Source organism: Podarcis filfolensis, assembly GCF_964270895.1.
Source record: "Podarcis filfolensis genome assembly, chromosome: 14".
Lineage (NCBI taxonomy): Eukaryota > Metazoa > Chordata > Lepidosauria > Squamata > Lacertidae > Podarcis > Podarcis filfolensis.
In genome coordinates, this window is record NC_139616.1 from 50,519,534 (window position 1) to 50,541,797 (window position 22,264).

Below are 22,264 nucleotides of genomic sequence, written 5' to 3' on the forward strand. Positions count from 1 at the left end.
GGGGGAAGCCAAGACTGGTAAACTGGTCTCGGACTGATACAAAATTGTAGGCTGGGCATGCTCCAGTTAATCATCATTGATGATCTGGTTTTAAAGGGGACTTTTTAAATCTACTTTATAGTACAAGAATTTTCAAGATGCCTTGCAACCAAATATATATAATATTGTTTTAAAAAATCTCCAAAACAGCCTTGAAACAATAGAAGCGACAGATCAGGCAAATAAAGGAATGTTAGGAGATGGAAAAATCTGAGAATTTAGGTTTCCCACTTTCTTACGTGTGCTTTACCCCATTTCCACAGAGGGGTTTGCATGAACATTTGTACATATTTCTGGTGCCCCTTTCTCCTAGTACACACACTTTTGTATGAATGTTTCACAGTGCAAATATTTTGGCAAGCCTGAATACAATGCAAGCATTTTGGTTTTCCCTTAATGGAACACATCTTTTAATGCTACTTTCACCAAGATACACATTTTTGGCGATGCACTAATGACTCCCATTTTGTGTGCATTTTTTGGCTGGAAAACCGCAGTGCCAAATTCAGAGATGCACGAATTTTCAGAGAGCTCTGTTTCAGTTTGCGAATCGGTCCAATTCTCTGGAACTATCTGAAGTTCTTTTCGGGGGTACTTCTCAAAGCAACACCTGAGGCTTCTGCATCTTCTACCAAGGTTCAGGGCCAGGCTTCACTCCCCCTTCTCCCGGGGATCACCTCGTGGCACCAGCTTCAGAACTATTGGTTTCTTTGGCACTAAGAAGGCTTCGTTGCTCATCTCCAGAGGAATCTGCAGCAGGATGAAAAGGGAAAGAGAGCACTTAGGAAACCATTAGACCCAGCTTAAGCACCAGCAAATCTTGACAGCAAGGGTGGGGGTCCTGCTATGTTCCAGAAGTGGTTGGGCTCTAATTCCCTTCAGCCCCGGGTCCCATGGCTAATGGTTAGGGACCATGAGAAGTCCTCCAGAGGAACCCACCCCTGATTTGTAGGATCATAGTCTTATGGTGTGAAGGGAATGTTAGGAAGAGCTTTCTGAAAATAAGGGTCGCTCGGAAGGTGTCAGGTGTGCGTTCAGGAGCCAGGCCCTGTGACCAATAGGACTTTGCAGGAGTGGGGCCTTCCTAAGTTTGTTCTGAAGAGGCAAGGCACGGCCACACAGGTGAGGCCCATTGGTAACTCACAGCACCTGGTGGCAAGAGCTGGGAAGGGATATAAGGTCAGCATTTCCCTTCGGCTCTTGGCCACAGCAACATGCTTCCTGCCTTGCTGTGTTTGGGTTCTTGCTTCCTGATCCTTGAATCTCGGCTTCTTGACTCCCTGCTTCCTGACCCTTGGACCCCTGACTTCATAACTCCTTGCTTCCTGACCCTCGGACCCTTGGCTTCCTGACTCCTGGCTTCTGGACCCCCGTTCCTGCTCCCACCCCGCCATCTCGCCCCCGGTCCTGACGTCCCTTGCCGGGACTTCGATCGCCCTTGAACCGGACCAGGAGATAACCTGCAATTTAGTAAGTGGGGGAAAGGAAGGAAGGAAGGAAGGAAGGAAGGAAGGAAGGAAGGAAACGGCCTGGTGCATCTGCAGCAGTATAACCGGACACCTTCATCCGCCCTGACTGCAATACAGCATGTCTCTCCTGTATCAGTCTCTACAGCCACAGCAGGCGCTGCAACTCTTCAGTGGTTTGACTTCACCCCCCAAGGCACACTCCTCCATTGTCTCCCGAGACAGATGGATGCCAACCAACAAAACAAATTGATGGCTGGAGAGCTACTGATGGCCACTAGCCATGGTGGCTTTGTGCCATCTCCACAGTTGGAAGCAGCCGTGCTTCTGAATAGCAGCTGATGGAAACCACAGGAGGGGAGAATGGTCTTGTGCTCGAATCCTGCATGCTGGCTTCCCACAGGCAACCCTTTGGCCACTGTGAGAACAGGATGCTGGACTAGATGGGCCCCTGGCCTGATGCAGCTGGATCTTATGTTCTTATGTTCTTATGTCACCCAGTGAGTTTTTGTGGCTGAGTGGGGATTCAAACCCTGCTCTCCCAGGTCACCCAAGCCCTAGTCCATCACTCTAACCACTACACCAGGGGTTCCCAACCTTTTTGATGTGACAAGCTCCAAGCTCAAATTAACCTAGTACGGTGGCCCAACATTTTATTGTCACATGAATTTGGATCTCTGGCCTTCAACAGTGCTCAGTTTCATGCAGTTTAACTGCAATGTTTGCCTGTTTATAACTTACTCGAGGCATCCAAACTAAGCATTCTTCAGCATTCCTATTAATATAGACTTGGTTGAACGATTCATTGTTCTTACAAAGTTACCCACTCTCTTGTTTATGGGAATGTAATAACAGCAACCTTCCAATGGCAGGATACTGCTTTATAAGTTATACAAATGCATTCTGCAAATGGATGGTTATGCAAGCAGTGTTAAAGCACTATAAATAGTTTTTATACTTGTGTTCATGCTAAAGTCCATCAATTTTGGCTAGACTCCGTGGGATGACTGACCTCATGTTTTGCCAAGAAGGAGGACAATGTGGAGTTCAGTAGTTGTCAGACATGGTCTCAGATCATCGTCGATGCATAGAGCGAAGACGTTATTTCTTCTTTTGACTCAGCAAACTTTAAATTGCCTTCAGCTTATCTATTAAATAATCCCAGTGGCAGATGCGGTGATGGTTCTGATTCTGCACCAGAGTTGCAAAGACTTCACAGGTGCTGCTTTCAGCACCTGCGCATCAGAGGCAAGCTGTACAGCCACTCCAAACAACTCCCCATGTGAGCACCATGTGGCAAACTCTCCCTGGATGTGCCACCAGAGAGCAGTTCCCAAGTGCGGAAACGTAAGACTCAGGCCTTTCTAAAATTCGGTAAATGTGGTTTTTAAAGAAATCCATACAGTTTTGAATTGTTATAATACCCGTTCTCCCCAGCTTGCAGTTTTATCTATTTTGGAAGAAGCTGGTCTTAATATACTGTACTTAACTATAATATACTTAATGTACTGTACTTAAAGTTTCATTTTTAATAGATATTAGAGCCACAGTGGCTCATTTCTGGAGACATCCAAATGGTGCCAACATTTCTTTTTGGTATTCCAATATTTGGGAACTTCCTTGATAAGTTGACCAACAAACTACACATTTCCGGGGGCAATGTAATGTGGATAGATTCACAGAGGTTTGGTTTGATTTCATTACTTATGTCAATAAGAAAAATGTGGTCTGTCGCCTCCCTCAGCTTATCAACAGGTTTAATTGATTCAATAATATATTATATTATTCGTCTTTAAGACTCATCCCACCCATGACAATAATGGGTTTTATTTCATTCTCTGTTTAAAGGTATACTCAGCCTTTTATTTTTATTCTAGCAGCCTGGTGCACATTTGTGCTTTTGTTGTTAGCCCAAAGAAATAATTAAAAAAAAAAAAAAGGCAGCAGAGCATTGTAATACTCCAATAAAACAAAAAGTTGCAAGAGGCATTCATCATAGGATTAAAAGCAGTCATTATTTGGGGTTTAATGACAGAGCCAGTGATAAACTTGCACAGGCTGCAGGTTACAGCATAGGGGCAGGGGCAGAGGAAGGGGGTGCGGTGGGGTCGGGTCACCCTGGGTGTCACCACTGAGGGGGGTGACAAAATGTCAGGTGGCACTCACTGTGAGGCCTGCAGCACACCCGAGCCATGTGTCTCTCCTGAAAGTGACGCGGTGGCTTGGGCGCCCGCAGGCTCCGGGCTGCCCCAAACAGTCATCGCGCCACCTTCTCCTGAGCTATAGGGCGGCTGAGTGGGAGGAGACAGGTAGACTCCTTGGAGGCCCCACGGAGTGTCCTGCCCTGGTTGGCCCCACCCCTGGGCGCAAGGCACGCATGTCACCCCAGGCGCCCAATCGGCTTGCTCCGTCGCTGCATAGCAGTTGGAAAACACAAGTGGCAGAGTTTCTTAAGTGCAGGATCCCCTACAGTCGCCCCAGGCGAAGACAATGTCCATCTTGCTCCTTTTCCCAAATTGCATTATACAGTCATACCTCAGGTTACAGATGCTTCAGGTTGCGCACTGCGCTGAACCCGGAAGTACTGGAACAGGTTCCTGGTTTTGGCACTTGCACATGCGCAGTAGTGCTAAATCACACTTTGTGCATGCGCAGAAGCGCCGAACCACAACCTGCGTGTGCACAGACGCAGCGCTGCGGGTTGCAGACACTGTGGGTTGCGGATGTGCTTCCCGCACGGATCATGTTCGCAACCCGAGCATCCACTGTAGTTCCTGTTACCTTATGGCCACCCTCTTCTCCAAAGGAAAAGGCTCTTGCATAACAGGAGAAGATGGAGGAGATCATGACAAGATCAGGAAAACCTCCCCCTCCCTTTCCACGCACACACAGTGGTGTGCCAGACATCCAACCTCCTCACCGGCGTTTCATTGCAGACCCTGAAGGAAAAATGCTGCACCAGGATTGCAATTGCCACCTTCATCGTGACGAGAGCAAAGCGCATTCCCAGGCAGTTCCGGGGACCAGCTCCAAAGGGCAGGTACGTGTAGGGATCTATTTTGTCCTTGTTCTCTTTGCTGAACCTGGTTGCATCCACAAAGACAAGAAAAATGGAGGCTGGATAAGGGACCGGAAAGGGCAGATCTCAGATGTCAAAGAGAAAAACAACTACCAGACTTTTAGAAGACATCTGAAGGCAGCCTTGTTTAGGGAAGCTTTTAATGCTTAATAGGATATTGTATTTTAATATTCTGTTGGTAGCCGCCCAGAGTGGCTGGGGAAACCCAGCCAGATGGGCGGGGTATAAATAATATTTTTAAAATATTATTATTATTATTATTATTATTATTATTATACGCGGGGCTGCCCTTGAGACTGACCCAGAAACTCCAGCGGGTGCAGAATGCCGTGGCGAGACTCCTTACAGGGTCCTCACCGCAGGATCACATTCATCCAGTGCTTTACCAACTGCACTGGCTCCCGGTGGAGTACAGGGTCAGGTTTAAGGTGCTGGTTTTGACCTTTAAAGCCCTATGTGGCCTAGGACCTACGGGACCGCCTTTCCTGGTGTGCCCTGAGGAGTACCTTAAGGTCCACAAATGACAACATTTTGGAGGTCCCAGGCTGCAAGGTGCTTAGATTGGTCTCAACTAGGGCCAGGGCCTTTTCAGTACTGGCCCCAACTTGGTGGAATGCTCTGTCACAAGAGACCAGGGCCCTGCGGGACTTGACATCTTTCCACAGGGCCTGCAAGACAGAGCTGTTCCACCAGGACTTTGGTATGGACTCAGTCTGACCCTTATGTTTCCCTCCCCTTACGGTTTTGATCTATGGGCTACTTGGTGTTATGTACTGAGTTGAATAGGATCCAAACTGCAGCAGTCTGATTGGTCCTAGAACAATAGGATCCAAAAGGCAGCAGTCTGATTGGTCCTAGAACAATAGGATTCAGAATGCAGCAGTCTGATTGTTCCTAGAACAATGCAGCAGTATGATTGGTTGGCAGGAACCACCCAATCATGCTCCAGATAGAAGTGAATCCACAACCTGATTGGCTTACAGTAGAATTCCGGAATTAGCCAATCATGTGCAGCCCATTGTGTAAATAATGTATATAAAGCAGATGCTTTGAGGGGACTTCCATTCATTCCTCCTCACCACTATGAGCTGAATAAAGAGCATGAAATCACTTTGCGACTCTGAGTATATTTCACTTTTAAAATGAGGCTGCATTTTAAATTGTATTTTAACCTGTATTTTAATTCCCCTCCCCCATTATGTTTTCATTGTAATTTTACTGGTGTTAGCCGCCCTGAGCCCAGCTTATTATTACTACTATTATTATTATTACTATTATTATCATCATCATTATTATTATTATTTACATTCAGGTGTGAATCAGCATTGGCATGAATGTGCTTCCTATTTTTCACCAGCACATTTTTTTTGTTACCTCTCAGGTCTGAACTCTTCAGGTTCCGGCCAGAATTCGGGGTCCCGATGAAGCGTGTAGGGTGGGATCATCACCAACGTGCCTTTCGGGATAGTGACGCCATTGATTTCAACATCTTTCTTGCAGAGCCTTTCGAGCCTCCCTCCAAAAGGATACAGCCTTTGTGTTTCGTTCAGGACCATGTCAAGATACTCCAGTTGCATGATGGCATCATACGTGAGAGGAGCCTTCGGGGGGATTCAAGGAGGAAGGTTAGTCGTACTTGGTGGGATCTGAAATCAGGCTCCGTCTTTCTGCAGTTCTTGGGGAAAGCAGGGGAGCCCAGACGCAGAGACCTTCAGAAGGAAAGCTCTCAGTAGCCTTATTCTAAGATTTCTGTCCATGAATGGGGAAAACTCTTTGGGTTATATCCAACACAGGTAGAAGGAAGCTAATGCAACTGATCTTTCTTTTTTAAAAAAAAACTCAAAACCCATCTCCTATACTCCTGCTCTGGAGGGTAGAATTCAAACCAAGGGCTTCAGGTGTCGGGGGCTGGTCTGGATCGGAAGATTGGGGAATGCAATCGCAGGGCTGGTCTGGATCGGAAGATTGGGGAATGCAATCGCAGGGAGATCAGCTCCTAACAGAAGAAGAGGAAGAATATCCCTGCCCCTGCCACTTCCGCCATTTCCAGAAGCAGAGAGACAGGCAGACACAGAAGCTGCACAGTTGAGAGAGGAGCTACCCAGCTATGATATAGTAGCTAAGCAACCAGAAGGGAGGGAGCAGCTGGGTGATACATCACTCGAAAGTAGGGGAGAACCCCCTTCCTCCCCCTGAACTTGGAGGACCGAGCGTGTCAGAGAACAAAGGAGATGCAGCAGAGGAGAGACATTCCTTTGGCGTGCTTCATGCTGCGGAAGTGGGGAGGAGTCAGAGTAGGCAACTGATATCTTTGCGGAGGGTTGCCTGTTTATGCTTGCAACATAATGCTGTAATAAAAGGACTATACAGGGTAGCTTGGTTTGCAAACAACTTGGTTCTCAAACGCCGAAAACCCGGAAGGAAGTGTTCCAGTTTTCGAACATTTTGGAAGTCAAATGGACTTCCGGAATGGATTAAGTTTGACGCTTTTGTTTTTGCTGTTTATTTTGCATATTTGTTTTTGAGGCTTTCTCGGTTAATTTGTTTTTGTGACTGTGTGGAACCCAGCTCAGCTACTGATTGATTGACTGTTTGACTGCGGAAATGGATAAAAGCCCCCCATCCAAACAATGACTATCATCAGCGCAGATAAGGGGGGGTGGATTTTATTTTTATCATCTACAATACTGTCTTTTTTATTTTATAGGCTAGCACATTGATTATTGCTTTCATTTTATGGATCAATGGTCTCATTAGACAGTAAAATTCATGTTTTAGGGGTTGTTTTTAAAAGTCTGGAACGGATTCATTCATTTTGCATTACTCTCTATGGGAAAGCGCGCCCTGGTTTTGGAACGGTTTGGTTTTGGTATGGACTTCTGGAATGGATTAAGTTTGAGAACCAAGGTACTACTGTAAATCTAACAAATGCTCTTTAATTCTGATTGCTGAGTTACCAAAAGGGAGAGGGGAACTCCCATACTTCACATCAGGTTACAAGAAAAAAGATTCCGACTCAACATCTGGAAGAACTTTCTGATAGTAAGAGCTGTTCAACAATGGGAGGCTTTGGACTCTCTCTCCTTGGAGGTTTTTAAGCAGAGGTTGGATGGCCATCTGCCAGGGATGCTATAGCTGAGTTTCCTGTATTGTAGGGGGTGGATTAGATGCCCCAGGGGGGTTCCTTCCAACTCTGCAATTCTACAATTCCATACCCCCAAAACCTTCTCCATTGAATCCAGACTCACCTTTGCAACCTGCACATTCTCACCTTGTTGGGCAGGATCGTATCTACTTCAGCTTGAAGTTTCTGCTGGACATCTGGGTGAATGGCTAAAAAGTAGGCCGTATAACCCAAAGAGTTACTGTTGGTTTCATATCCACCAAAGACAAAGGTGAAGGCTTGGGCCAGGATTTCATCATCGGTCAAGCCTGCAAACAAACAAAGGCCAGAAAGATGAAGCAGAAACTACAACCAATCTAGAATGTTTCCATGCACAATACAATGTGTTGGTGCTAACCTTTAAAGCCCTAAACAGCCTCAGTCCTATATACCTAAGAGAGCATCTCCACCCCCATCATCCAGCCTGGACACTGAGGTCCAGCTCTGAGGGCCTTCTGGCAATTCCCTCACTGCAAGAAGGGAACCAGGCAGAGGGCCTTCTTGGTAGTGGCACCCACCCTCTGGAACACCCTCCCATCAGATGTCAAGGAGATAAAGAATTAAACAACCTTTCGAAGACAGGCCTAAAGGCAGCCCTGTATTGGGAAGTTTCAAATATTTGATGCTTAGCTGTGTTTTCAGACTATGTTTGAAGCCACCCAGGGCTGGGGAAGCCCTGTCAGGTGGGCAGGGTATAAATATATTATTATTATTATTATTATTAGCCCCAATAATACAGCACATACACTAGGTGGGGAAATGATCTGCATTGGTAATGTCAGGGACCATGCTGAGGAGGTCTGGACTGAGGAGGAATGGTGGGAGCCTCCCCCCGATCAGGATCCTGAATCTTCCCAGGAGCAGGAAGATAGTATAGATTTGGAACAGCGGTTTGCAGAGGGACATAGTTCAGAAGGCAGAAGCTGGGAAATACTGGATGGGGAACAGCTAGGAGAAGAAACACTGGGGAGGAGAGAGTTAACAGATTCACTGTCTCTGGAAGGCATTCAGCTGCTCAGCCCAAGGTCTAGAAGAGCTGATAAGGTGGCAGCACAGAAAGCACAGCGGTTACAAGATCTGGTTACAAGATGCGGTAGTGATTAGGGAGGAAGTGGGTGGAACCCTTAATTGGGAGCACCGCCATCCCTAGGAAATGGATTCTTTGTTCTCTCGCTGTGATCATTAAAGTTTTTAACTGGTAAAAAGACCCCTTTTCCTTTGTTCTGCTTATCTACTGCCAATGGGGGGGGGGAGGACACTGATTCCCTGAAGTCTGGGAATGAGCGCCATGCACTGAGCCTCTTGGCTTTGTTTGCTTTGGGCATTCTGCCAACCTGGATCAGAACTTCATCCCTAAATCGCAAAAGGACCTTTTCAGTCCTGGCTCCCCATCTGTGGAATGCCCTCCCCGGTGAGATCTGCCTGGCGCCTTCACTGACATCTTTGGGGCTTGTTGCCCTTCAGTTTCAGAGACCTTGAAGTTACACTGAATTGACTCACAGAAGTGGCATTACCTTTATAGGAGGGATCTGAGCCGTTGCTCTGGTGCTCGCTGTTGGACTTCTGGGAGTTGATCATCAGCTGCAGGAAATCCACCCGGCCCTAAGCATAGAAACAAGTAAAACAGCGGAGAAAGCAAGCAGAGAAAAGATCCCCACAGACCAAGATGGTTTGCTCCCCCAAGTTTCTTAAAGGGCTAAATGCAGCCCTGAGAGTCGGCTGCCTTTGCCCTTAAGGACATTGGCTGTTTGGTGATCTTGCTGTTTTTAGGCAGAACAGGACATACTGAGGGGGCAAAAGAGTCAAATCGTTAGATTGTTTTGTTTAGAAAATATGTGCTGGTCCCGGGGGCTAACCAAGAGGTGAGGTCCGAGTCCAGTCCGAGGTCGATGATGCGATATGGAGGCTGTCCGTCAAAGCTGAAGCGGGGTCCAAGGCAAGGAGTCGGGTGAGGTCAGGAACTCTGGCAGAAGAGCAGGACAGGGTGCCAGCAGGAACAGGCTACAAACAATGTTGCACCCGCAACCTGGGGCTGGGGCTGGCTGGCTTTTATCTGCCCCGAGGCATAGGGCGGCCCCAGTCCACAGGTGACTCGCCTCTCCTGGCCTGGAGGCGAGCACTCCTCCTGCGGGAACTTAGTTCCCTCCACCTCTCTGCCCTGAGCCTCCGCAGCTCAGGAGAGGCTGGAGGGTTACCGGACCCAGAGGCAACCTCCGCTTCCTCTGACAGGGCTGAGATTGGAGCATCTGCAGGCAATGGGTCCTCCACCCCCTCAGGAGCCAGAGCAGACTCAGCTGGTGCCTGCACCTGAGGATCCAGCACCGGTGAGGACCCTTCAGGCTCAAGCCCCAGCCCCGGCTCAGCTGGTTCTGGAGGCGGGGACTCCTGTGAAGGCTGGGATTCCTCAGGTTCAGCCTCCGAGTCCGAATCCCAGGCCATCACAAAATAGCAATGAAGCAGCACAGAAGAGGTGAGTTTTGGGTGATCTTTGGGTGAATAATTTCGTCCCCTCCAAGGAAAGTCCGTTCTGGTGTGAAAATTTTGCGTGAATTTTTCACCCTGAAAGTTCAGTGCAGCCTGAATGCTTACCCCCTGGCCTTCTTTTTCCCGTGTCGCCTTTATTTTCGCAAATGACCTCTCGAAGAAGTTCATAGCTTCTGGGTTGAAGAAAGTGATTTTCATTAAGTTGAGGAGAGAAACCACGAATGGGAACACAACTGCAAGAAACAGACATTCACAGTGAACAGGAAGCAAAACATCAGACAGACAGACATAGTTCTGTAGAAATCCATGAGTAAACTTTGGTTTATTTGCTCTGAGGGTCAGTGCTTGTAAGCCTTAATAGCATGTGGTCAGTCCCCAAACACATTGTGAATCCCAGGGTTACAGATCCATAATGTGCAGTACCGAATCGGTGGCGCATGCCCTTCTGGCCTGCACTCTTTATAAAGACTCGAGGAATGAGTTTTCCAACCCTCTTTTATTGTCACCCAACCACTGACACCGTGTCCTTTCTCTTGGCAGATCAAGATGAGCAGGTGACAGCAAAGGTTGCAAGGTTTTTAGCTGGGGCAATCAGAAAGGAATAAGAATAAGAATAAGAATAAGAATAAGAATAAAAAAATATTTATACCCCGCCCTCCCCAGCCGAAGCTGGGCTCAGGGCGGCTAACAACAATCAAAATAATCCAACATTCTAAAAACCTTTCATTATAAAAATTATTTAAAATCAAATTGATGGCAACCATTAAGCAAAATTCTGTGCAGATTGCCAGAGGAGGGGGTCAGGCTGCGCCCTGACCAAAGGCCTAGTGGAACAGCTCTGTCTTGCAGGCCCTGTGGAAAGATGTCAGGTCCCGCAGGGCCCTAGTCTCTTGTGACAGAGCGTTCCACCAGATTGGAGCTGCGGCCGAGAAAGCCCTGGCTCTAGTTGAGGCCAGCCTAACCTCTCTGTGGCCTGGGATCTTCAGGATGTTTTTATTTGCAGACCGTAAGTTCTTCTGTGGGACATGCCAGGAGAAGCGGTCCCGTAGGTACGAGGGTCCTAGGCCGTATAGGGCTTTAAAGGTTAAAACCAGCACCTTAAACCTGATCCTGTACTCCACCAGGAGCCAGTGCAGCTGGTATAGTACCGGATGAATGTGATCTCGCAGCGAAGACCCCGTAAGGAGTCTCGCCGCGGCATTCTGCACCCGCTGGAGTTTCTGGGTCAGTCTCAAGGGCAGCCCCACGTAGAGTGAGTTACAATAATCCAGTCTGGAGGTGACCGTCGCGTGGATCACAGTGGCTAGGTCAGGGCGAGAGAGGTAAGGAGCCAACTGCTTAGCTTGGCGGAGATGAAAAAATGCCGCCTTTGTTATAGCTGTAATCTGCGCCTCCATAGAGAGGGAGGTATCGAAGATTACACCCAAACTCTTAACGGACGATGCTGGCACTAATTGCAGCCCCGCAAGAGATGGGAGTTGCCCCCTCAATCCCATATCGCCCTGTCCCAGCCAGAGGACCTCTGTCTTCGAAGGATTTAACTTCAACCGGCTCCCACGTAACCATCCAGCCACAGCTTCCAAACATCTGATCAGTGTGTCTGGGGCCGAGTCAGGATGGCCATCCATCAACAGATAGAGTTGGGTGTCATCAGCATACTGGTGGCAACCCAGCCCAAAACTCCGGACAAGCTGGGCGAGGGGGCGCATAAAGATGTTAAAAAGCATCGCGGAGAGGATCGCACCCTGAGGCACTCCACACACCAAGGAGTGGCGCGATGACAATTCCCTCCCAAGCGCCACCCTCTGTCCCCGACCAGAGAGAAACAAGTGCAGCCATTGAAGGACTGTGCCCTGGATCCCCACGTCGGCAAGGCGGTGGTCCAGGAGTTCGTGATCGACCATGTCGAAGGCTGCTGACAGGTCTAGAAGAATCAGCAGCCCCGACCCGCCTCGATCCAGCTGCCTGCGGAGATCATCTGTTAGGGCGACCAGAGCCGTCTCGGTCCCATGACCAGCGTGGAAGCCGGACTGGAATGGATCGAGAGGCGATGTTCCACTATTTGACTATTGATTCAAAACCCTAAAATGTATTTTATATAATTGACTTTTTATTTCTTTTTTATATACTGTATATATAATAATTTTATTGGTTTTTACAATTTTTCCAAACATAACAACATTGCTGTATCCAGGTAGGTAGTCGTGTTGGTCTGACACAGTTGAAATATTTTTTTTTAAAAAAATATAATTTTAATTATAATAATTATACTATGTTTGTTCTGGGTATAAGCTAGAAGTGTGCATGCACACAAATGCTTATACCCAGAACAAACTTAGTTGGTCTCTAAGGTGCTACTGGACAAATTTTTAATCACTGTTGTATAATAGAATAAAAGACATTTGGCTATATAAGCTTGAGACTTCCCTCCCCCTTGGCTGATGATTTTCAAACTTTTTCTCTAATCCTGCATTTGGTTATATTTTATTATTATGATTAAATCAAATCCTTTTATGAATAAATTATAAATTACTCTTAATAATAAATGATAATTTTATCCTTACAAAACTTCTTGTAACCCTACTAGCGATGTCAATTGTTGACAGTTGCCTTTCAAGTACAACATCTCACTGGCTCGGTCGCCCCCAAACTCGTGGCGCGGAGCCACCCGCAGCAGAAGAGCCTGCCATGGTGCTCCGACTGACGGGAGGGCTCTTCCCCGAACCAGACTCTCGGCCCGGTGCTCCTGAGAGCCCGGCTCCCGGGTGCCCCACACCCCTAGCGCCTATGGGTAAGACGGCCCTGTTCATTGATGCTTCATGTGTGTTTAAAACACAGCCAGAAGATCTAAAAACTGAACTTCATGGGATGACCAGAGAGATTCGATTACAGATATGGGAGAAGGTGTGGAATCTGCGGACGGTGAAATGGAACGATCTTTGATTAAACAGGGAGGTTCTGTGGAAGATGAACGATCTTTGCTTAAATATGGAAAATCAGCAGATGTTGGCGAGGCAGATTTGCAGTTGTCTGAAGGGCTGGACCTGATGAAGGAATCTGCTGCAAAGTCAGAAGGAGAGCAGATGATGGTTCAAAGCATGGTCTCTCGTGCTTAGCATGCTTTCAAAGAAGAGATGAGTGGAATAATAAATATGCAAATAGAGAAAGCAACTCGCCCACTGGAGTTTAGACTGATAAAGGACTGGAAGAAAAGGAGGGAGAAGGAAACAGGAGGATCAAATACGATTTAAGGAAAATGCAACGGGCAAATAAATATGGATTTACTAAGATTTGTTGGAACCCCTGAAGAGAACATGTCACAAGGAACTGGAGAAAGATTAATGTGGGACACACAAAGATAACAATAAATGAAGAGTTATATTGGACTTTTTGAGTGGCAGAAAGATGAATTCTGGTGGCCTGGGAGGGAAGTTTGTGGAAACACCATCTAGCGGAATAGGAGAAAGATGGATATCAATTGCAGCTAGAAACTATTCTGGAGTGCATACGCTAAATGCTTAGAATAATTGTTATATGCATAAATAATAATTGTTATATGCATAAATAATTGTTATATGCATAACTGGTAGATAGAGAAGCAGAAGTAGCTCTTTTCTTGTTTCTTCCTCTTTTTAATTTTTTAAGATCTTTAATTATTGATAGCTCTCTGTTAATATTATTCACATGTATGTTTTGATCTCTGAAGATTTAAATTCAGGATAAATGAAAATACATACAGAGAGGTGATGGAGAGGAGGAGAAGGAACCTGCGAGAGAGGCAGGACAGAGTGGCTTTTCTCAGGCCGTGAGACTGAGGATGAGGGAAGTTCTCCCAGGTGAGATCCGAGAGGATTCACATCTATGTATGTGGATTGAAAATTAAGATATAACAGAGGGCTGTGTGTGTGTGTGTGTGTGTGTGTGTGTGTGTGAACTGCCATCAGCTCAGAGGCGAAAGGTGAAAGGGTAGCTAGGTTACAGGGAGCCTCCAAAGATCATGAGAAGCAGCCCTTCCTCCGCGGAGGAGGGAAGCCCCGGCTCTAGTGGGGAAGGGATGCAGGGCTCAGAGGATGCAAGGGAGAGCCAAGACACTGTGCATGAGCAAAGCAGGGGGGAGACAGGTCCCCCCTTTAGCCACACCCTCTCTGCGCAGTCGGTTTTCGCGCAGAGAGGGGAGGCGTCGGCTAGGGGTCAAGAGACTACCCTGCTGGGGAAAGTTTAAGGACCGCCCACTCTCAGATTCTGCTAGTGACTGAGCAAGACATGGAATTGAGACGTTCTGCACTGTAAATGTTTTTGCACCAATAATAAAGCCTTTGAAAAGACCAGCGGGGATCTTGCCTGTTCACTCTCGAGCAACCACGCCGGTAGGCATAATTTATATATATATATATATATATATATATATATATATATATACACACACACACACACACACACACACACACACACAAACACACACACACACACAACTTTGTGCTTGTTGTTTTATTTCTCTTCTTATTTTCCTCTTTCTCTCTTTCTGTCCTTTTTCTCTCCTTTATTCTTCTTCTTTGTAATTATTATTATTATTATTATTATTATTATTATTATTATTATACTAGTTGGGAGCTGGGTTTTTATTGTATTATAATGAAATTGATATAAAAAGGAAATCTGTAGCCAACTTACATGCTAAAAGTATATGTAGATTAAAGGAAAACTTGGTGAGTTTCTTGATCTCCTTGACAAAAGGGTCATCAGGGTTGTTCATAGAGTCAAGGTCCACACCAAACGAAGTACTGGTGATCACATCCATGCTGAAGGCCCCAAAGACGCTGGGGAGGGAACAGAGCAGCCAAATCAGGCTCTCAGATGTGTTAAATAACAAACGATTTAAAGGAGGAGACCCCCCCTGCCTGAAGGCTTATCAGAACGGAAGTTGCAGGAATGCATGGCATGCCTGATGGCGTTCGCAGAGTAAAGAGTCCAGATTCCTCATGTCCAAGGAAGGAGGATGTCTAGTGTGATGAGAATTATAAGGTCTAAGATATAAAATAAATGTTCATAAATGGACCAGGCAAACACATACACAAATAATATAAACCACATGTCTGAAACAGTACAGGAAAAGTCCTAAAGCCATTTTGACTCTTTCAGTGACCTCAAATATTCCTCTGCAGTTTGGATGGAAATAGGAAAAGCCTCCACATTGTCTCTGTGCTCACAAATCCTGCCTTAAGGGCACATTTGGGTATGAATAGGGTGAGCCTGTGACCCTGACTCAGGAATTAAGTATTTATCATCACAAAAGGATGGCCAGGTTCTCCAGGTAAACCCATTAACAGGTTTCCTGCCAGACAGGATTCTGCTGTAGACCACCCCCCTGTGATGTATTTCTGCTGTAGACCACCCCCCTGTGATGTATTTCTGCTGGGGACCACCTCTTTCTGTGATGTATGTATGATGTATTGTGGGGGGGTGGTCTTGAGCTACAGGGTGGCAATTTCAAAAGTCTGTATAAGAGCTTGCACACCATTGTTCTGGGTTCCTCCTCCTTCCTGTTGCAACAGTTAATAAAGATCAGGCTTACTAGCTGCTTTGCTTCTCAATATTCTCTGGTTGACCTCTGTTATTTTCTCCTACCAGTCAAGAACCTACATAAGGACTCTGTACGGGCTCTTGGGTACCCCGTAGGGGGGGAAAGCAGTTTTTTCTTATAACATCTAGCTTTGGTCCCATGAACATCTTATTGAATGGATACTTTTAGCATGAATTTATGAGTTTTTACCACCTAATGGCTGCTCACGTTGTTAACCCAATCTGGTCTGGATTTACCCCCAAGACAGCCCACATTGTCACGGGAGGATAGAAGAGGGCTCTGTTTTTGACGGCAGCCTTCCCTGGCCCCAAGTGACTTACTCCTTCGCAACCAGAAGCTCATCCTTTTCCACTTTCTTCTGAACGTTCTGGATCAGAACCTCCCCGTAGTGTCTGATGATGGGAAACATCTGGAATACAATAAATGATGGGGTTCTTTCAAGGTGCTGTGAAGGAACTGGAAGCAGCTGCACAGAAGCCTGTGGGGTCGCAGAAAGGTCTCCATTCAAGGATGAAGAGGAAAAAAGAGGGGCAAATTCGACAGAAGATCAACCCAAGTGGTTTGAGGCAAAGTCTCCCAGCTCCAAACAGAAAATTCAGAGAGGAAGGAAATACAAGATTGGCAGGATGCACTGAGTACCTGGAGAAATGGTGCAATGTTGAAACATCACTTTAAAACAAAACAAATGCCAGTCGTCTCATTTCATGACAATGTGAAATGGGCTGATTTAAACCCATTCTTGCTAACAACATAATTGGAACATGATATGCTCCTGTTTCGGACTGAATAGCTTCTGTGAATTGTGCTGGAATTATAAGGACCATACAGACCAGCGTTGAATATTTGAGTTCTTCAAGGCTCAGTATCTTTTTCTTTTTCTTTACCTCTTTTAGCTTTCCACTGGTGAAGGTTGGAGAGAGCACAGTGCGAATCCTCTTCCATTGTTCGTCCTTCACCATCGTGATGGCAGACTCAAACAGCCCACCTAAACCTATATTCTAGAGGGAAGCAAGAAAGCAGGAAGTGAGGTGGTTTCAAAACAATGAGTCGGCTTTTGAACCCATGACAGATCCCAAACCTGGGATTTCAGCGAGAGCCAGGGGGGACTCGTGAACTCAATGAACATGGAGTACGGTGGTGACTGGGTGACTAAGGACTCGGTCACACTTCCCTCTGCTCCATGCTTCCTAGGCCCAAGTCCAGGCTTCCCAGGTCCGTGTTCAAGCATTGCTGTCGTTGTTTTCATCCTGACGCTTTCCCTGGGAAAATCCACATTTTGCCACTGAGACAGAGCAAACTGGATTGCTGTTTGCTCTGATTCATTGGTAGAACATAGGTTTTCCTGGGGAACCAAGACAACACACACTCAGACATCCAGACACAGACATCGAAAATCTGGACCGGTGCCTAGAAACAGGCCACAAAATTTATTGTTTGTTTATTTATTGTTTGTTTGTTTATTTAATTATTTCCCGCCTTCTGCTCTAAGGTCTCAGGGCATTAAAACACAATATGAAAACAATTTAAAACACCATAAACAATAAGCTGGGCCCTACAAACATACACTTGGAGACGCTCTTTGTACTTTTATAATCTGAAGTACTTGATGTGGGATAAAGAAGACAGGAGAGTTTGGGTTTGATCCCACTTCAAGCACTGCTGAATTCTGAGTCCAGGTGTGCTTAATAAACACACTAATTTAATTGTGAATAGTCTGTCTTAACTGAATTATGGATAATGTTGTTGTCGTCCTAAACTTATTCAAAGAAAAGGCCCGTTTTGAAATGCCTATGCTATTTGTAAGTTTAAGGACATGTTATACTAAAGATGACAGGAATGAAGGGCAAATGAGCCCCAAGTTCACACTTGACTTTAGGAGATGTCTTCATCTACCTGCCACATTACCTGATGATCGTCTTCCAAAGCAACTACTCTATTCCGAACTTAAAAATGGAAAGTGTAATGCTGGTGGTCAACAAAAGAGGTTTAAAGACTCTCTCAAGGCAAATCTTTAAAAATGTAGTATAAACACCGACAACTGGGAAACACTGGCCTGCGAGCGCTCCAGTTGGAGAACAGCCTTTACCAAAGGTGTCCTGGGCTTTGAAGACACTCAAACTCAGGACGCAAGGGAGAAACGTGCTAAGAGGAAGGTACACTTGGCAAACCCTCACCATGATCAACTCCCACCCGGAAACGAATGTCCCCACTGTGGAAGGGCGTGTGGATCCAGAATTGGCCTCCACAGTCACTTACAGACTCACTGTTAAGGCCGTGTTTATGGAAGACAATCTTACTCGGCTATGAGGGATCGCTGAAGAAGAAGACATTACCCAGTCCTTCCCAATTTAGCATTCCCAATTTAGTGGCATGAAGAACCTGCCCTTCTCCTGCTCTCCTGTCGCATCGCTTAAGACATGAGCCCTTACCCGGCGGTTGGTGAAGGTGGAGTAGCACTCTTTCACGAGGACAGTTTTAATAATGATGGGATCCATCGTGGCTAATATAGGCTGCCGGCCATCGTAAAACCTGGATGAAGAGTAAGGAAGAGAAGAAGGCACATCCTACCAGTTTTATATTTTGAAAAGCCAAGTGTGTTGCCCTAAGCTATGGGTTGCGTTCCCTGCCCTGGTGCCCTCCATATGTGTTGGACTACATCTCCTATCACCCCATGTTGACAAGGACTGATGGCAACTGTAGTCCCAAATGTCTCCGATGCCTGATCAGTGGAGGCTGACTAAGGTCTTTCTAGACATGGTAGGGATGCGGGTGGCGCTGTGTTCTAAACCACTGAGCCTCTTGGGCTTGCTGATCAGAAGGTTGGCGATTTGAATCCCCGAGACAGGGCGAGCTCCCTTTGCTCTGTCCCAGCTCCTGCCAACCTAGCAGTTCAAAAGCATGCCAGAGCAAGTAGATAAATAGGTATCACTGCAGCAGGAAGGTAAACATTGTTTCCCTGTGCTCTGGCTTCTGTCATGATCTCTAGACATGAGTCAGAGCAGTTTTCCCCTTGCCCTACTCCATTCCCAGGGAAGACTCACTCTTCAACTCTAAATCAGAACAAACAGCAATCTGGAAAAAACCCAATTGCCATTTGCTCCGATTGAGCACTGAAGAGCTGAAGGCAACAGAAGGGAAACCCTAAAAAGGTGGGGCAGTCAGGAGAGTCTCTGGCTACCAGAATGTTCACTGTTTATGGCAAGCTTTTGAGATCCCAGAGACATTCAGTTGCAGATTAAGGTTTCTGTTTCAGAATATTTCCTCCTTGGGATTAAACAATGGGGCTTGGGATGCCCTGAGAAATACAAGCTGGTCAGAATCAGAAATTCTCTTCTTCTTTTTTCCCTTTCCTTTCTTTCTTTCTCTCTCTCTCTCTCTCTCTCTCTCTCTCTCTCTCTCTCTCTTCTTTTCAGTTTGTGTTTTTATTTGGATTAGTTTTTTTTAATCCTTGATAGAAAGATATTGAATGTTTGATACTAACCTCTGCATTTTCATTCAAACCTAAATAATCTGTTGGAGGGGGAAAGGAAAAGAAATACAAACTGGTCGTAAAAGGTCACTTACCCCCAGTTCCTCCCATATTTCTGAAAGCACTCTGTATCAAAGTTTATAAACCCCTGCGGAACAATATTTCAGAAAGTTAAGAACAGCCTTTCTGGGCCAGAAGAAGACCCAGTTTATGGAGCACCTCTGATCCCTAGAGGGAGGAGCAGACAGGGGTCTTGGCGAACCTCTTAAACAGGGCAGAAATGTCCCCAGACACTCACCTTACGATACGACAAGAGAGTTCCGATGAAAGGCAATGGCCTCGGACCTGGAATGCCCAGATTTCGAAAATGGCTGTATGGCCAAATTCCATATCTGTTTTTTAATGAAAGGAGAGAGAGAGAGAGAGAGAGAGAGAGAGAGAGAGAGAGAGAGAGAGAGAGAGATATGCAAATCTGGCAGATGATCATTGACAGCAGCAGAGCGTAAAAAGTTGTTAAGGGTTCCGTGGGGAAACCTGGCAGGTTGTTGTACCTGATAAAGTTGTTGGAATTCCTGCTCCATGTCTGCAGTCAGGGGATTGTTGTCTATCACATGACGGTATATGTTGTGACTCCACAGAGTGGGAAGTGACGGAGACAGAATGTTTGTGTTACTGTGTTCTGTGAAGTGGGACTATTGTCCTTTGTTCTTTTTCTCTTTGCTGTCTGATGCTAGAGAGAGAGGGAGCCATGTTGCAGTGCTCCGTGTGTGTTTATATGTAAATAAAGTAGATTAGCCAAAATGCTGAGTTGCTGAGGTCTGTTATGCATGATGCGCAAACTCTGCGGATCCCTAAGCGTGCTGGTGTCGGTTGGCATCGGTTGCTGTGATGTTCAGGCTGAAGAAAGCTTTTGAAGCTCCCGAATGATAGACCAGGAGGGAGAGAACATGCCAGTCGGGCATGTGTCTCTTCCAGGGTCCTACTCGAGTGTAGGCTGAACTCCTGACAAAAGGCACCTCCTGCTGAACACACATGCACACAGAGCTAACCTTTTGGGGGTGGCACGACAGGGCTCAAAAGGAGAGCCCTGCAGGTGCATTGATGCTTTCCATCTGTTCTTGCCTGCTGACCAAAGGATGCAATTGCAGGTGGTTTGAGCTGGGACGTCTTCTGGTCCCAGTGGTCAGGTGACCTGCTTAGCATCCACAAGATCCCAGGTTCAGTCCTCGGCATCTCCTGGGAACCTTCCTTGGGCTGGCTCCATGTTTGAGGGGGTCCTCCTCAACTGGGCCCCCCAGGAGGCTCCGTGGATATAACACACACACACACACACACACACACACACACCACCCAATTAATTTGGGGGTCAGAAATGGTGCTTGCAGTTTCATATCAACAACATCATCAACAACAACATCAACAACAACAACAACTACTAGTAGTAGTAGTAGTTGTAGTAGTAGTAGTATTTGCTCCCTGCCCATCTGACAGGATTGCCGCAGCCACTCTGGGTGGCTTCCAGCTTATATAAAAACATAATAGAACATTTCAGATTAAACACCCTGTGCCTACTCAGGAGTAAGCCCCATTGAGTCCATGCTTACCCTGGCCTCAGGGAAGTGCATCTAGGACTGCTGCCAAAGCTTAAGGAACTCCCTTTTGAGAAAACTCACTTAGGATTGCATTGCAAAAGGGAGTGAAAAATGCATGGAACTTTTCCTTCCAAAGCTTGCCTTGCATTTTATACTCTTCTGCATTCTACCATCTCCTGTGACTTTTGGAAGAAGCAATGGATTAAAGTGTCCCTGTTCTCCTCCTAACAGTCAGGAAACAGCCCAACAGGAGGAAGATGAGAGAGGAATGCAAACTGATTTTTAACTGCTACATGACTTTGGAAGGAAGGAAGGAAGAAAACCCAAACTGTTGTCTAGCATTTATTCTTTTTAAGGCTTGCTCTTGCTTTAATCCTTTGTAAACAGGTCAGGTCACACCTATTTGCTGGAAGACCTTCCTGGGTAAAGGGATTGCGAAGAGAACCTTCCTTAAATCTGAAGGAATATCCTTGCAGTTCAGAGACTGGCATCTCTTATGGCTTTCAGGGGAAGCAACAGACTTAAAATCCCCCCTTCTCCTTTTCACAATTAGAAAACAGCCCAAGAAAAGGAAGACAAGAGAGTGGTACATACAGCATGAAAAGGCCCAGAAGGACAACGAGGAGGGACCATGTCTCAGTGGAGAAGCTTGGAAGGAGATTCATCTTCTTGGCCCTTGGCGTCTCTCTGCCTCTGGCTTTGATGGAAGATTTCTATTCTCTTTCTGCTTGATCCGTGCTGGAGCTCAAAGGGCGAAAATAATTTCACAATATCGCTGGCGATCTGTTTGTCTTCACTGCGATTACTGGGCCAAGCTTGATATGAAAAGAGGTGATGTGGGAATTCCTTGTCCTGGATGGGCCAAGGCTGGAGAGGGTGTGTTGCCATGGGTACTTTCTTATATAACAGCATTTTGTGCCAACCTCTTCAGAGGGCGCAATCTGCCTGTGCAATGTCTCTGGTGAAAACCGGGAAGAGAGCTGGGCTTGCAAAGGGAGGAAGGGCTGCAAAAAGTGAAGCCAGGGTGCTCTGCTGCGTCCAATTCCTGCACCGTCGCCCCCAAAGCCTGCAATTTCGTGGCACATTCCTCCCCCTCCTAGGCCTCCTTCCTGCCGCTTGCCAGGAATATCTTGGCTAATACAGAACAACAAACTCCTGTGTTGCAAACTTAACACAACAAACAACACAAGCAACACAAAGACCAGTATACTAGATAGCACTGTAGTTCTTATCGCATAATATACATGATTTAGTACAACTAAAAAAAAATGTGTACACTTGTAAATTCTCTAATATATTTGAAAACAAGTGAACACACGTCTGTCAATCTTTGAAAGTCCGTAAAAGTATAATAAGTCTATGGTTGAAACAAAGTAATAGATGCTATCCTG

The 22,264-nt window shown here is 46.2% G+C and overlaps 1 protein-coding gene across 4 annotated transcripts; it reads right to left on the reverse strand.

The window, feature by feature from the left end:
* Positions 1 to 419: 419 nt before the first annotated feature.
* Positions 420 to 21,936, reverse strand: LOC310749182 (cytochrome P450 3A12-like). Of its 4 annotated transcripts, none has more exons than XM_083585762.1 (13): positions 21,468 to 21,936; positions 19,580 to 19,673; positions 19,377 to 19,429; positions 18,242 to 18,341; positions 16,697 to 16,810; positions 16,133 to 16,221; positions 14,903 to 15,048; positions 10,337 to 10,464; positions 9,262 to 9,349; positions 7,856 to 8,016; positions 5,959 to 6,185; positions 4,483 to 4,588; positions 420 to 789 (listed from the first exon to the last, which is right to left on the reverse strand). In XM_083585762.1, exons 1-13 carry the CDS (start codon positions 21,536 to 21,538, stop codon positions 691 to 693), a joined length of 1,476 nt encoding a protein of 491 aa, XP_083441888.1. In that variant the 5' UTR covers positions 21,539 to 21,936; the 3' UTR covers positions 420 to 690. The 4 variants fall into 4 exon arrangements, with proteins under 4 accessions (XP_083441888.1, XP_083441887.1, XP_083441890.1 ...); XM_083585761.1 differs by having other exon boundaries at positions 4,426 to 4,588; XM_083585764.1 differs by lacking the exon at positions 16,697 to 16,810 and having other exon boundaries at positions 21,468 to 21,774.
* Between the last annotated feature and the right edge of the window lie 328 nt (positions 21,937 to 22,264).